General features: G+C 49.9%; 1 protein-coding gene and 1 long non-coding RNA gene across 4 annotated transcripts in view; one reads left to right on the top strand and one right to left on the bottom strand.

Annotated features, from left to right (window-relative positions):
• Nucleotides 1-15,896, top strand: part of septin12 (septin 12) — a 50,066-nt gene extending 34,170 nt beyond the window's left edge. For all 3 annotated transcript variants that reach the window (XM_023821814.2, XM_023821816.2, XM_023821815.2), the window contains 9 exons: nucleotides 1,957-2,193; nucleotides 7,016-7,144; nucleotides 10,393-10,474; nucleotides 10,582-10,719; nucleotides 11,988-12,105; nucleotides 13,418-13,513; nucleotides 13,649-13,745; nucleotides 14,608-14,659; nucleotides 14,996-15,896. In XM_023821814.2, the coding sequence (XP_023677582.2) occupies nucleotides 1,957-2,193; nucleotides 7,016-7,144; nucleotides 10,393-10,474; nucleotides 10,582-10,719; nucleotides 11,988-12,105; nucleotides 13,418-13,513; nucleotides 13,649-13,745; nucleotides 14,608-14,659; nucleotides 14,996-15,143 (1,097 nt within the window). In that variant the 3' untranslated portion in view covers nucleotides 15,144-15,896. The remainder of the gene's footprint in view (nucleotides 1-1,956; nucleotides 2,194-7,015; nucleotides 7,145-10,392; nucleotides 10,475-10,581; nucleotides 10,720-11,987; nucleotides 12,106-13,417; nucleotides 13,514-13,648; nucleotides 13,746-14,607; nucleotides 14,660-14,995) is intronic.
• LOC140581583 (uncharacterized) lies at nucleotides 427-16,321 on the bottom strand. Its single transcript, XR_011984663.1, has 4 exons — nucleotides 16,135-16,321; nucleotides 13,622-13,711; nucleotides 4,223-4,298; nucleotides 427-1,289 (listed from the first exon to the last, which is right to left on the bottom strand). It is a non-coding gene; the product is annotated as an uncharacterized lncRNA (long non-coding RNA).
• Between the last annotated feature and the right edge of the window lie 174 nt (nucleotides 16,322-16,495).

Here is a 16,495-nt window from a genome sequence, read left to right as displayed (position 1 = left end):
CCCCCGAAAATCAAAAATGGTATCAGTATCGAGTTTGAAATTGTAGTATTGTGGCAAACCCTACTGTCAGCTATCGGCACTTCAACAGGTCATCTTGGGTATATCTCCTGTTTTCGGAGCCGTGAGAGAACCACCTGTCCTGTTCGCAGAGAGCCGGCCCATGGCCCGATTAGACTGTTCCAGAAGCCGGGCGTTACGTTTGGATTAGTTAGCTCCTGGCTGTCGGAGGACAGATATTTATGGCTAATTGAATGAGTAGGACTGAAGGGCGGGACAGGTTCCCAGAAGCCGGAGAGAGTCTAGGCATTGAGCTGTAGCGAGCGGGGTGTCGGGGGGGGGGGGGGGGCCTCGACACCGCTGCCTTCTTTCAGTTAGAAACATCCATCCCCCAACAAGGCAGCGCTAATCCCAGGCTGATTTATATTCTTTAGCTTTCCTGATAGCTGAAAGCGGGGCCGCGGTGAGCATACAGACCCTTTTATGGTTAACAAAACCATGCGAGGAATGAAAAAACAGCCAACGTGTGATTCTCTGCTGGACATCCATCCGGTGGGGAGCAGAGCCGGCGAGATTGCTGCTTATACACAGGACTCGGTTAAACGCGTCTGGGTACGCCGCCTGGTTGGAGGAAACGGCCTCGGGGACCCTCGTAAAGGGCCGAGGTTGACCAGGGTGTCCTTGTTTAATGCCTGCAGCAGGCCCTCGTCTAGCTGAAAATGACACGTATGTCAGGGTACCGTTTCATCAGCACTTTCTTTGTTTTAGGGAGCCTGTGTTCTAGGCTTTTTGTCCCTCCTGCTGTGCCGTACTGCTGCATTCAAAGTGCAATTAGATAGTTTCCTCTGAACCCCGACCAACGGAGAGACTTAATTAACAACAAAGAGGCCTGTTGCTGAATACAGATAACCAGAGGAAGACAGTGGTTCCCAGGCGAGAGGGGCGAAATCGGGATGGGTCACTGAGACACGTTGGACCTGGAAACCCTTCACAAAGAGCTTGTTTACGCTTCATTTTACGCTGCATTCAGAGCTCCATTTATTAAGGGAGACAGTGTTTTACAGTGACAAACGACGTCTCTGCAGTGTCTGAACTTCCCCGTGCCCCTCCTGCTCTGCTACTGCCAGCCGTCCTCTCGCCCCCATCCATGTCCTGCTCAAGCTCAAGCTAAACCGCTCCCACACCGAGGCATGCAGTCGTCCCTCTGGCCATCCTTCGTCGTGCTGCGTTGTTACAGATGCCCCTCCAGTGACAGGCCAGTGCAGCTGGGGACCCCGTCCAGATAAGAGCCACTGTAGATGAACAGCATTTTAAAAGGGGAACTGAGTGCTGAAAAGCACCAGGAAAAAACACACCAGGACAGGGGTTCGGGACCCTTTACTGCTCCCCCGCTACCTGGGAGACAGATTCTTCTAGTCTGGTTCACAAAACAAGTGTCAGCATTCCTCTAATTACACGAAAACAAACAGTGAGGCGGGTAAATGACAGCCCCACAAACTCATTAGTGTGGCATTCCCGTAATGGAGTTACATCATCGTTCTGCTGGTACAGCTTCAGCCAGGATGTCTGCCGAATGTCCTAGGGGGGATTCGAACCCCCCGAGCTGCATTCTGACCCGAGTGGGGGGCCCTGGACCAGAGCTCTGTGTGAAATCTCCCTGTGGCCACGTGACTTTCGTGTTTGTCGTGAGGAAGCTTAACACCTGATGACAAAATCGCGCTGTTCCTCCATCACGTACGCAGCCTTCCTCCATTTCTGTTCTGTCGATATGCTCTCAGCAGAGCCTCTGCTCCACATTCACACTTCATAGACGTCCTTGCTCATGATCACATGGCTTCAAAGCCAGTGACCGGACCCCCGGACGCATGGCTACAGCCGCCTGCTATGTGACCTTGACCGCTGCTGAAACCTGCAGCATCACTGACTTTGCCCCCCTCCTTTATCCCTCCCCCCCCCCAGACACGACGCAGGGCCCTGAGCCGCAGGTCCACATGGCGGAGCGAAAGGCAGAGCTCGAGCAGCAGCCCTGCGTGGCCGAGCCCCGCCCCCAAGGTCATGTGATGGCCATGGAGCCCCGCACCCAGGGCCGCATCTCCGGCAGCGAGCTGATTGGCTACGTGGGCATCGAGGCGGTCCTGGACCAGATGAAGCGCAAAGCAATGAAGACTGGATTCGAGTTCAACATCATGGTGGTGGGTAAGTGTGGGACGGCCACTTGGTGTCTGCTGTTAAACAGCAGGATAACAGACACATTCATCGTTACAGGCTCCTCCCCAGCTGGTGTAGTAGAATTCCTGTATTATTAAAGGCGACTGTCACTTGAGGCAAGACCTCAGGACTGACTCAGAGAGCGCGAGCATAGAAAACCGCGATGCTACAGATGGTCATGGTGTGATTTAGGCAATCTAGGGCAGGGTTCTTCAAATCTGGACCTCGATTCCAAATCCAGGCCTTGTTTTCAGTTCTCCCAGGTAGTTAGTTTAATGATTACTGATTCTGATTGGCCAGAGGCTTCACACCTGACTGACAGGTAAAGGAAGGCTGGAAAACCAGCAGGGCTCGAACCTCGAGGACCGTGATTTGGATAACCCTGATCTAGGGGATCTTTAGGGGATCTAGGATGCTGTTATTAAAAGGTGGCAGAGAATGTGTGGAGGCACCAGCACCTTCTACTGCAAGAAAAGAGGTAAAACCACTCTCCCTAAAGCATACTGGGCTTTTGTTTTAAGGTGCATAGAAAAAACATGTTTGCTGATGTTATCCTATTAGCACATGAGCCTGTGATGTAGTGTCTGCTTGATCTGAGATGGAAAAGCCTCCTTGGTCTCCATGGGGGCTGTGAAGCTGGACGTCTCATGTGTGACAGGAGAACCTGGTCATCCTTCAGACGTTTGCTCCTGATTAGAGGCCGGCGAAACAGCTGTTACACGCAGCAGCCCATAAACTCAGAGGATGTGTATTATTGGTAACCTCACCCAAAACGACTTCAGATAATTCCAGATATTTAACCCAAAATTAACCCAAACTTAACCCATTGTGGCCGGAATGAACAAAAACCAAGAGCTGGTATTTATAGGAGCTGCGTGCCGTTGACATTTGCATTTGTGACATCGATTGTTAGGCTAGAGGCAAATTGGTCTAAGCTTCTAATTAACCGATAAGGTCAGCCTGTCTGAGAGGAGAAGTGCAGTATTGCATAGGTCACATAGGCCGTTGATAGACCGTTGATGGAGCATGTTCATCGAGCCATTCATATCTACACCATGTGGCTTTGTTTGTAAAATCAGGAGTATTTTCAAAACCTGCAGCAGCTTCAGTCAGTCTGCAGTCCTGCATGGAGGTGCCCAGTGACAAGTCAGTTCACATGATGACCCAGGGTACATGTGTTGTGAGGCCTGATTGGCTAAAAACGTCAGCTGCGGGGCCAATGGGCTGAAGCAGTGCCCTATTTAGTGGAATGTTTTATGCCACAAATTTAAAAAAGCATCCATACGATGATCAGGCCTGGTTGTACTTTATCAGAATGTAGCTCAATGCAGCTGGATCCCAGGCGAGGACGTGTGCCACATAACCTTCAGTGATCCGCGTGGGGTGGGGGGGCGGGACGACACTGTGAGGCCTCAGCTGTCACTTCCTGGACGCCTGGCGGTGGGTCGTGTGCCACCTGTGCCCAAGCTGCGTGGATAACAGCAGCCTGAGAGCGGTGACACAAATGCATGACCGGACCCTGAGGCTCTGTGCCACTGTACCATACAGAGAAATGGGCACACAAGAGACCAGAGGGACGCTCATGCAGGCAGGAAGTACAGGAATTATGGGAAATGTGTGTGTGTGGGGGGGAGGGGGAGCGGGGGGTGTAGCATGAGCATTGCTCCGAATGTTCGGTAACAGAAAACTGAATCAGACATAAGATAACTTTAATAATCCTTTAAACAGCACCCCCCCCCGCCACTCTGTATAACTCCCCCCCCTTTCTCATGCAGGAATTCCAAGACTTTAAGCAAACTCAATCTGTTGTGGAATCTCAGCACCCCCCCCCCCCCAAATGAAAAGCGCCAGCAGCCTATTCTCTGAGGCTCCCGTCCTCATCCCTTCCACCACAACATGCCATCTATCTTATTCTAATGCCCCTCCCCCCACATAACCCCCGCCCGGCACAAATCCAATCGTTCACACTACATTAAGAAACAAAGCCCGATTTAAACATCAAGAACACGACGCTCACCTTCTTCCGATGGACGGCCGGCTAATCAGCATTCCTCAAGGTGGCGTCGCGGGCTGCCGCTTTGATGCTCTGTGGCCTTCGAGACGGGGGGGGGGCAGGGGGGTAAAAACCAGGCATAACTAAATACAATGAGTGGCATTTTTTAACGGAATCATGTCCGCGTGAATGTCCCGGAGACCTACGATACTGCTGTGCGGCAGTGGTTTGCAGGATGTGCAAAGGGTAATTGAAATGGTTTGTCAGGTGGGGCCCTGGGGTCAAAGGTTAACAGGGGGGAGGTGAAATTCCAACTGCGTTGAAGCAGCGCCGTGGGATGGGCCCGGACATGCCCCTCATATGTGGCTAGAAACCTCAGGGTGCTGGGCAAAAACCGGCACCTGACAAGCAATGCTAATATTAGCATAGTGTGGCATTCAGTGCAACATTCAAATTACCAATGCTAAAAGTAGCGGAGCGTCATGTGGTACTGCTACAAAATGATATTAAGACGCTGTAAAGCACGCAGATTAGCAACGCTAATATCGACATGGCAGTGAGACAGTGATCCCGTCTGAACTCGGTTAGCGGTTAGCACACCAATCATGTTTAAGTATTTAATGATTCTAGGCATCTCAGTTCCCAAGGGGGGCACCAGGCACATCTCAGAAGGTTGACTTTAAAACCTGAAATAATGGCCTTCTGTGAAATTTAGTTTTTTTTTTTTATGGCCAAAAGGATTACATTTCAGAAACACTATACACTCTCTGTGCATTTCACTCTGCAGAACTCAATCAGTTTGCCTGGGGATAACACTTATGAAAAAATCTACTTCTTGAGTTCCTAATTTGTAAGTTTAATTAAATTATTACAGGTCATACATAACAGTTCTACAGAACTCTGTTTTTCCCCCCACAGACTTTTTAGTTAGCTCCAGTTCAAAAATGTAATTAATATTCACAAATAAAGGAATTCTGCATTGGACTGTAAACTCATACACTGTGTGCCCGTGTGCCCCCTCTGTGACCCTGACGACGAGGACTAGGGAGGTTGGAAGATGAATCAATGGAATTATAGCACATTATAGGCAGGAGGTCATAAGATTATATTGCAACTAGATGGTTTAAATCATTGCAAAAGGAGCTGAAAACAGACTCGGTTCTTCAGTGTCTTTATTTGGAAGGTTCCGGTTGTTCTTAAAAATAGGTTGCAGACACCTTTCCTCTGTTTCCTGGTAGCAGAGGCCGAGCTGGCGGGGGAGAGCACTTTCAGAGAAGCCCGCAGATATGCAGAACCGCTTCAGAAAATTAGATAAGCAGGCCAGGGGATTAATCGCAGTCGGCAGCCCTGCACAGGGTGTAGAAAAAGCCATGGACAGGAAGTGGTTAGGGTTCTGTACTCATGGATGCTTCCCCTGCCAGTTGAAATGAATGCCTCCTTTACTCCAGTGGCATTAGCTGTAGGTGAATATGTATGCAGCGCCACCTGTGCTTGGGAAAAGGTCATGACAGTGGGATGGACTCCCTGCTGAGCTCCCCCCGCCCCCCAATAACCTTTGTGACCCTTGTCCTGTTCCTGTGGATCCAAAATCTCCACAACTCCCTGGGCCATGTGGAACCAATTACCCCCCCCCCCCAAATCACCAATCATCCACCCACCCTCACCCCCCTCAAGGCAATACATTTGCACTCTCCTTCCGCTCTTCACAGGAGCATGAAGGACCTTTCCGGAAGCTTCCCTTTGCCACGGTGGCCCCATGTAAGGGAAGCGTGCGAACGATTCAGCAGGAAGCGATTTACATTTGAAAAACTTAATATCCCCCCACTCCCCACCTTGACCAGCGGTGTCACGTCGATTTGCATGGTCTGGCACAGCATCGTATCCTCAGAGCAGATCAGACGAGGCAAAGTGGCATTATTCAAGAAAAAAAAACAACATAGTGCCATAAAAATAGCTAAGATTTGGATTTTTCAGATGATAAACCTGCGGTATACACCAGCTTCCTGTACTTGCATGTTTTTAGGTGCCCATGATTCTGCCTGCGAGATGGTTGCTGTTAGACGGAGCTCTGATTAAATTCTTGGTGAGGCCTGACCAGCACCGTCGGTCATAAATTTGCACGGTGTCTGACAGACAGCCGCCGCGGACCCATCCATGGTCTCCCTCTGGGCGCTTTGACAAGAACTTTTTTTCATGCCAGCCCATCTCAGTCATCCCTGCTGTTGGACGAGTTCCCATGTTGTCATAGAAACGGGGATGCCTCTGAGACCTGCTCCATCCGTGGGGGTAGGATGGACAGCAGAAAGTGCAGTGTGCATTTTCCAGAACCTCCACAGAACCCGGACGGCTCAGGTCCACTGGGTGACATCTGGCAAAGGCAACTCAGCACAAATCAGCCAGAACGCTCTAAGATGTTTCCAGAAATGGTTATATTTGTTTGCGACACGCCACAGATAACCTACCTGCAGAGGTGGAAAGTTCCGGTCCAGAATGTAAAAACCGAGACCAAGATTTTAATTCAACCAACCAGTTGAGTATGAAGAGTCACAATTACAGAGTACCCCACTGGTTAGTTGAAACAAAATCTTTGTCTGGATTTTTACTTTCTGGACATGAACTATCCACCTCTGCCCACCTGTAACCAAAAGGATTAGCTAGTTATGATTTATCAACAAGCGTGAATTAAAAACCTGTGGAACTGCCAGCCCCCCTCTGAATGTCGGGCTGCACCTTCAGGGCAACAGGATTCACGTTCAAGTCGACACGCTCTTCATTCAAGACATTTCATTGCTTTGTCTGTCACCCTCCCTCCCGCAGGTCAGAGCGGACTTGGAAAGTCGACGCTGGTGAACACGCTCTTCAAGTCCAAAGTGAGCCGCAAGTCCTGCACTCCCGACCACGAGGAGAAGATCCCCAAGACCGTGCAGCTGCAGTCAGTGAGCCACGGTGAGTCCATTCCGCTCGTCCAAAGCCTTCCAGAAATATGGGGGGGCGCCACCTTGTGGTTCCCATAGGGAATTCTCCTTCACGTCTCGTGACAACAACTGTCATATTTCATTAAAAAGAGATTATCGAGAAAACTGACACAGAGTTTAACTGGAATATGAGGATGAAGTACTGAGAAGGTGGGCTGAGATGTTCACTGACGTTCACCTTTGGAGCAGAGCCAGTGAGGTATCACACTGGCAGACAACGGCGAGTAATTAGGACCGAGACCCACTGCAGCGTCTTCACTGTATCCGTCAAGGAAGTGATGAACCATTGTGCCGCAGCCTGAAATGCGGCGGTAACTGTAGCCGAAGTGCAGATCGCATGCTGGAATCTTGCATCCCTCTCACCAGCGGCCTGCTGGAGGAACACCGGCATCTGCATCCAAATCATGAGGGGGGGGGGGGCTGTCAATCAAGCCACCTTTCATAGAAAATGGCGGAATAATATAGGTTACCATGGCGAATATTCTTTGGCTGCCCCTCACAGCTTACACAAGTGAAGCCTTGACATGCCTGCCATTCATACAGCTGTAAGGGGGGGGGGGGGGGGGGGTGCTACATAAAGCAACCCCCTTGGCAGTAAGACCCTCCAGGGCGGCTTATCAGCCCCTGCGGCCAGCCACGGCACACCTTTGGCAGTGTGATGCTCCGATCTGCCTTCACACAAGGCGCCCGCATGCAAGGACCCCCAGGCCTTGCATTTTTTTGTTGTTTAGGTATGTCAGGCGCCTGTCATGCTTGGCTGGGGAGCGGCATGGAGGTGCAGTTATTGCGGGGGCATAGTGCTTTTCAGGTCCACAAACACGGAGCTGGCTGAGGGCCTATCCCCCTTGCTTTCTGTAAACTGGCCCCCTTCCTGTATCCTGACGCAGCGATAAGAATGACTTCTGTCTACATTGCGACTCGAGCTGCATCGATACTGCAATTAATTGTCGAATCACCATTCAGTTTGTGATGATGTTTCATCAGTCATTTTGAACCTCTGCATCGAACTGCAGTACCGTTTAACACCAGCACCAGACGCTGTTTTATTTTACACTTTTTCAAAATTTGCCGATTAAAGATATGTTGTTTGTGTAACCTAAGCTAAGTGCACTGCAATACAAAAATGCAGCGAAATGCAGTCTCCCTTTGAAATTTTAAAAGCACTAAATACTCCCCATGGTGAGTCGCTGAAATGCAAAGCTGTTACGCTCATTAGCAAGTGTGACATTTCAAGGGTGGAGGGGAAGCAGATTCAGTGAAATGCGATGAAATGCTGTTTGCTTTATCAGTGGGTGACAAGCTCACAGAACAGACAAATGTGAATAAATAATATGTAAATGTAGGACTCCGGTGTTAATTAGGGGATTATTAGGGACGCAGCTATTGACAAGACAAAACAAACGTGATGAATTTCTGTCTCTCACTTTGCTGTTCCTTTTTGCTGTTATTTTAAGCTCTTCCGCTCTTGTTTGCCACCCTGACACTGCCGCATTAAGCACATCGTGGAGAGTAGGTCTCCTTTCGCTCTGTCTTGCATCGGGGGCAGACTGGGAAAGGCTCCTGGGAAGGCCCAGACGAAGCCTGCGAGTCTGGTCGAGTGAATGGTTACGGCACGCGGGGGGGGGGATGTGAAAGCTATCAGGCGATCGCCAAACACCAGACCCCCCCCCCCCACATCAGACACACTGACCCCATGATGGGACACTGTCTCTCTCCTCTTTACGACGCGCTCTTCTCACACCACATATCACTGGGATTTTAATTGGCATTTTGGAAGTTCCTGTCACATTTAGGGTCTATTCGCAGGTATGCCGTAGGTTTCTCCCCAGAGGGTTTCAGCCGCATGCTGTTATCACCCCGTATCTGTAAGATACGTTTATAAAGGCCGCTGCCTCATATCTCCTTTAAGTCCTTAAACATCAGGAAGTCGAGCCACTGATCTCTGCTGAGATCTGCCGATCTCTGCTGATCTCCAGAGTCTAGCTGTTTGGCGATTCGCTGTCTGGAGTGTCACCTGCTTTTAGTGAAACTTGCGTTCCGTTACACGCCGCATGAGCGCGCACAGAGCGCCTGCAGTGTCGTCACGGCGACCTGCCCGGCGCCCCCGGCTTCCTGCGACGGACGCCCGGAGATGCTCTCCGCTGGCTCCTCAGCCAAGCAGAGCGTGAACAGCAGGTTCCCGGCCCTCACGTGCACCTCAGACGTGTCCCACAAGATCCCCATGGACTCTGTGCAGTGGCGTTCATGAGGATGAACTGAAGGCCTGACTGATCCCACAAGGCAGAGCACCTTCACTGCGCACCTTCGGTGTGTTTATTTATAAGACGCCGTGTGCGTGGGATCGCAGACAATCTGACTAACCCAGACTGGAGAATCCTTTTGCCAGCCTCTTCAAAGGACACCCCCCCCCCAAAAAAAAACAAACAAACAAACAAACAAACAAACAGATAAGTGCATAGAGGGCATTTTGAGAAACACCGCCCCCTCTGGGAGCCAAGGGGCGCCACAGCCGCAGGAGGCGACCCACAGGAGTCAGACATCCGGTGATCTCACAGCCCCCACCCCCCCCCCCCCCCTCAGCACAATGAACAAGCTGTCATTATACAGGCACGGCCAGGGCCCCGGCCCCCATCAAAATCCAGAGCGCGGGGAGCCGGTGATTAGCCTAAATACACATCTGTCCTTCCGTAGCCAGGAAGACGGTATCCAAGTGACCGCCCCCCAGTGGCGTTTGGAACTGCTGGATTTTGGGTAACTTTCGCTGTGACCTGGAGTGACAGGCATGCCCTCGCCCACCCCTTCCTGTGCCTCAGGATGCAGGTGCCGTTATTCAAGCGGCCCCCACTCAGCGCGCCGGCCATGCGTGTCTGCCATCCACATGCAGGTACTCGCGTGGGCGTGCAGAGGCCTGTTTTCTCTCCACTCGGTGTCCAAGACTCAGGGCCATGTCGGGCCATAAAGCCAATTCCCGTCCCGTCCAGCGATTCTGGGAATTCTGGGTAGTGCTGATCACAAACCATGCTGCGTTTCGGAGGCAAAATCTCAGGCATCTGAAACCTGACTCAGTGATATTTCCAGAAGCTTAAGGGTGTCAGGCCTTCTGTAGCCCTATTCTGAGGGCAGGGAGGGTTCAGGCATTGTCCCATTAACGCTGCCCCCTGATGGACAATCGGTTGAACAACTCAGGACTCAATGCTGACAAAGACTGTCTCCCCACAGAGATCGAGGAGAAAGGTGTGAAGATGAAGCTGACGGTGATCGACACCCCCGGCTTTGGGGACCAGATTAACAATGAGAACTGGTAGGTGGTGCGGAGACTGCGGAGTGCTGGCATTAACGCTTATGGGTGGGGGCCTTACAGGAACATATCAGTAAGACGGACGGGTGTCTCTCTCTGCCCCCCCCCAGCTGGGACCCGATAGTGACGTACATCAACGAGCAGTATGAGAAGTACCTAGTGGAGGAGCTTAACGTCAACAGGAAGAGGAGGATCCCGGACACACGTGTCCACTGCTGCGTCTACTTCCTGCCAGCCACGGGACATTGGTAGGTGTGAAGCCTGCCCCCTGGAGGCCATGGTCCACACTGCAGCCACAAACATGGCCCACTTGACATGGTGACCTCTGATCCCGAGAGAGGAGCACTTGTTGCTGTCGCTCAGGGCAACAACTCCCGTCAAACTCTGATCCCACAGCTCCAACCTGACGACGTCCTTGTTGACCGGCAGGGTCAGTGGAAGAATGAGGGGTTAGAAGGGGCTAGCCTGGGGCCAAAGGTCTCAACCGCTTGCCGCACTACTAAGATGTAATCAATATGATGGATGGTCCGGCTGACCGATGCGTTATAGAAACATCTGGAAAACAGCAGGTCAGTCTTGAGGGGTCAGGTGTTGCCATGTCTTTGGTCAGGATCTGTCTGTCCCAGAAAGAACAGCAGGTCTGCCTGATGAGTTCAGTGGCAAATCTCAGCACTGTGATACCCCCTGCCGGCAGCTTCCATTAAACCCGAGAGCGTATAGCGACACTGTCCTGTACTGTACTGGCCCACACTCTCAGCATGCGAGGGTCCCCGCCTCACTGCAGCCTCACTGCAGCCTCACTTATGATTTTGTATAATACACTTATTGGGCATTAACGCATTAAACTTAAATAAGGAATCGGAATGCAGGAGAAAATCTACAGCAGTTACTTTTCAGCACAAGTTTATAGAATCATACAGCGTGACGTCTATCCATCTATCAGCACTTATGTACTGCGGGCGTGGATCCTGTCCCAGGAACTGCAGGGCAGGGGATTCCCTGGATGTGAAGCCAGTCATAATCTTATAAAAATCTCATATTTTTACAATAATACAATACTGAAAACCCGTGACACTGTGAGGATTTACATTGGAGACTTCTGACCGACCGCATGTGAAGCTTAGACCGCGGTTAAAAACGTGCCGTGACCACGACCGTGACCGCAGATTCTTCATTCGGTCGTGACAGGAATTCAGAGGTCAGCTCGCAGGGAGCGTGCACCACAGGTCATAACTCTGTCCCGCCTGCAGGGACGTATGAACTTTCTTTCCGTAAATAAATCTTCCCGGGCCGAAGCGATGGATATCCGTCTTCCATCTGACCTCCATTTTCAGGCCTCCCAGAGACAGCGTGTGGCTCGAGGCAGTGATGCAGAGAATGTGCTAGAAGGGGAGTGTGTAGCAGTGGGTGAGGGGGGGGGGGGCGGTTTGCGACGGTAAAGACTGACGTGGGGACACGTCCAGGGTGACAGGACGATGAGATTGCAGGCTGACTCTCTGCCCCCCCCACCTCCCAGCTTGCGGCAAATCGACGTGGAGTTCATGCAGAGGTTGGGGACGGTCGTGAGCATCGTGCCCGTCATCGCCAAGGCCGACACGCTCACCTTGGAGGAGAGGCTGGACTTCAAGGCCAGGGTGAGTCATGTGACCGAATAAAGAAGAAAAAAAATAAAAGGTAAAAGGCATGCCCTCGATCCTACAGCCATCCGGCGCGGACGGGCAGGTGGACCTTCATGCAGGTGCTAGAGCTGCATGTGATGTTGTGTTATAAGCAGCTCTCAGCCCCACAAAGCAAATACCAGTTTCCACCAATCATCTGGATGGAATACAGATGGATATTTTAATTAATCGACTCGAAAAGGGCAATTTCCAGGCCTGGGATGTTCTACCTGCTGCACCCAACAACATGCAGGGATGTTCAGTTAGAAGTAAATTAAAGGCCTTTCCTGTTTATTCTATACAAAACCCAGCCATCCATCCATTTTCTGTAACCGCTTCTACTATTTAGAAGGCTACGGGCACGAGGTTGGGAACAACCTAGGATGGGGGGGCCAACTCATCGCAGGTCGCACTCACCAGTCACTCACACAGGCACACCTACGGGCAATTCAGTAACTCCAATTAGCCTCAGCATGTATTTGGACTGTGGGAGGAAACCAGAGCACCCAGAGGAAACCCCACGACGACACGGGGAGAACATGCAGACTCCACACACATGGAACCCTGGTGGAGACCCGAACCCAGGTCCCAGAGGTGTGAGGCAACAGTGCTGCCCCTGTACACAGCCCAGGTGAAGCAATCGGGAATGTAAACACCTCTGGGCCGGGGGCTTGGGGGGGGAGGGGCGTGGGTGGTTTGAGCCCTGGCGGCTCTCTTAACCCCACGACCCCCCTACCGCTCACAGCACTAAATACCACAAGTGGGCAATTATGCTGGTACAAGAGTCAGCTGGGTGCCGCAGAGGGGGCGATAAACTGGACACCTGCACACACTGTCAGAGAGGCATCTGACACCTCGGCTTACCCCAGTGGCCATCTCTCCAGGGGCATTCTGGGTAGTGCAATTTGTAAAAGGCCCCTCCGAATGCTTACAAGTTCCTCTTTCAGTGTGGAGCTGTTCGCAGCATTGGCTCTGGTGCAGTGGGGAGGAGGGGGTGTCAGATTGATCTCAGATCAGCTCTGGGTTTATTGTATTTTGGTGCCGCGATGCTGAAATGTGACACTGAAAGTGTACAGGGCACAGTCACGCCATTCTGCACACGATCCCATTACAGCATTAATGAGCGGAACGCGGTCTGGGGGCAGCTGCCCCTTTTCTGCTCACGTCCCTCTAATCCTGCAGGAATGCGTAGAACAGGGGTGGGTGGGGGATCACGAATTAAAGCCCTGCAGTTCAACGTGAAGCAATGTGTTTGCGGGGAAAACTAAACACATTTCCTCCACCACAGATAAGACAGAACATGCAAGATCATGGGATCAGGGTGTACCCACAGCGGGAGTATGATGAGGATGAGGACGATGCACTGCGCAATGACAAAATCAGGGTAAGCAGTGCCTTGGGTGTAGTGACTGTTTGTGGCCAACAGGGGGCCCAAACCTTAGGGGCTCCACTCTAATGTGTGATTTGAGTGGCGGTAAACACTGCTGCTTACCCTGACACGCTGACCTCCGGCCCCCAGGAAAACATCCCGTTTGCAGTGGTGGGCACGGACAAAGAGCACCAGGTCAACGGAAACAAGGTCCTAGGAAGGAAGACCAAGTGGGGGATTATAGAAGGTGCGTGTTTCTAAGCGACCCTCTGCCTGGTGCCACCCACACAGACCATCTGTCCCTACGGCAACAAACTGAAGGGAACCCCAACGAGCACCGTGAGAGCCAATCAGCAAAGCTAATCAAACTACAGTGTCCACAAGTTACCAGATAACCTAGAGATTCATTAATATATGAATAAACAGAGGTCTTTGCAGGCAATTAAATTTCAAAAGCTTTTAAAAACACTCCCACACCAGAGGTGAAACACTAAACCCTACATACCCGTTGGCTTTCAGCACAGATTTTCACTAATTACTATGAGCAATGAATAAACTCTAACCACAGTTTGAAATGTTCATATAGAAACAGATAATTTGCTACCAATTATTACTGTCACAAGTCATTTAAGAGAAAATTAAAAGACTAAAATTGTATCATGCAAACAATTTTGGTATGATTGGGAGTCCTCAGTTCTTGGCTGGGAATATAGCACACTGGCTGGGATCTGGCACGTCTTGACTGGCCATCTCTGGAGCAGAAAGAAGATGATTGCCCCCTAGTGGCTCAAGGGTTTCTTCTGTTCAAAAACCTTTCTGTCATAGCAGTGTAGCACATAAGCTATATACACAGCCAGGGGCGCCGTAAGGGGGAGGAAAGCTAGGATGATTCCAAGGGCCCCTGAGTGACAGGGGCCCTAAAAAATTAGGAAAATAACTGGATTGGTTTGGACTGGGGGGCCTAATATGATATGCTTTCATGGGGCCCAAAATCTCTAGCAACGCCCCTGTACACAGCCATCATATATGTGTATGTGTGTGTGTGTGTGTGCTTTAGGAAATTAATGTTTAAATGTTTCTCCTGATCACCATTTTTCTTGCTTCTGCAGTTGAGAATGTTGCACATTGCGAGTTTGCCAACTTGAGAGATTTGCTCATCAGGTAAGGCTGATGTAGAGATGGGGTGTAGGATTGGTGTTTAACAATTAAATCAGACTGTTCATCTCCCGTTGTAATATACATTAGCTGTATTTTTGTAACTTCATCTGTCATTTGTCCTGCACAATATGGCATTATGTGCTTTTCTGTCTTCCAAACTTTTACTGTGCATCTTGGACAGTAGCACAGGGCATAGGCAGGATGCTGCATAAGACAGGGAGACCTCTCACTGCCCCAACTGCGGAGGAGCGAAACATCAGTGCTAACCACTGAGTCACTGTGCCACCTTATTATACGTCTGTGTGTTAAACATCAGCATTTTTTCCCCCCTCTTTCCAGATCCCATCTGCAGGATCTCAAAGATGTCACACAGAACCACTACGAGGAATACAGGGTCAGGAGGCTGAACGAAAGCAATGCCCGAGGGCTAGAACTGTCCCCGGTGAACGGCTACGTGGCGAAGAGCGATGCGGAGAGCCACCTCTGAGCAAGGAAGAGGAGAAGAGGAGAGGAAGAGAGGAATGGAGGGATCCAGCGTGATGCTTAATGCCCGCCCAACACATCTGAAAGGAAGAAACTGTTCAAATGCATTGCGCCCCCCCCCCCATGGAATCTTGTTTAATTTCATTTTTATTTTTGTAGACATTATTTTCAAATTTTTACTCCTTCAATATATAAGAATACACATATTTTGGATATTACGTGTGGTGAAATTCACCAAAAGGTCATTATCTTAGAATTGTATACTGAGTGAGAAAATCGAGTTAAAAAAAAACGCGTTAAAATGTGTGCAGCGAGATTATTTTAATAGATTACCGGATTAGTTCATAAACTAAGGGTCCATCGTCACAAAGATCATAATCCCACACAGAACGTTCAGACCGTTGCGTTGGCTTTCATTCCGCCTTTTTATCAATGAAAAATGTGATGTTTTGTTCAGTTTGCATTTTAATCGCGATTTATTCAGAGTTAAAGTTGTATGTTGCAAAATGTTTGTGTTTATTTGTTTCTAATCTTTATACCCACTTATTTTTAACCAAATGGAGACGCTGGGTCTGTTAATAGATTTCCTCAAGAAGATAGCAATAATGCTTCAGCACCGGGACTGCTACAATAAGACTTTTATACAGCGCTAAACAATAGTCAGCTTCTGTCTTATTTGCTTTACTATTTTTATCGCCACTTCTTGGTCAGTGTTGACTGCAGTTTTACGGGGTAAATAAACAAATAGGCTCACTAAGGTTTGTATATAAAACTCAGTTTGTTAAATACGCATTTGTTCATGGTCAGGAACATCACATAGCCTAATAATAAGCAGCCTCTATGCATTTCCAGAGGAAGTAGGTCTGAATCGATATGAAGCGTCTATAGACACACGTGTGCGCGCACGGCACGGCCAGAAGTCGGCCTTAAGGAGGGGAAACCCTTGGTACAAATCATGGAAAGTGGACGTAAGTAATGTTCAAGTGTCGCCTTACCTGCAGGTGAGCATTAGTGTCTCCACTGCGCGCATGTTGGGGACGGCAATATGCAGCACCGAATCTCCATTCCCACTGCTAACTCTATTTTTGACAGCTAAATTCAAGTAATTTCACATTTTATAGAGATTAATTACAGCGCTGTGACGAAGGATTGATGAGCCGCAATACGGCAGCCGCAGAGGCTCAAAACACCATTTTCGGTGTTTTGTGCGGTGCCGCCGGTAAACACCGGCAATGTTAAACGTCATGCTACAAGCCCGCTCGTAGATATATAAATTTATATATATGGGTGTAATTATGATGTACATTTATTTTTAAATCCATGGCATCAAAAATTCAAATTAAGAATATTTGCAAA

Source organism: Paramormyrops kingsleyae, chromosome 22, assembly GCF_048594095.1.
Source record: "Paramormyrops kingsleyae isolate MSU_618 chromosome 22, PKINGS_0.4, whole genome shotgun sequence".
Taxonomy (NCBI): domain Eukaryota; kingdom Metazoa; phylum Chordata; class Actinopteri; order Osteoglossiformes; family Mormyridae; genus Paramormyrops; species Paramormyrops kingsleyae.
Note: the sequence above shows the minus strand (reverse complement) of the source record. Positions and strands in the feature narration are given on the sequence as shown.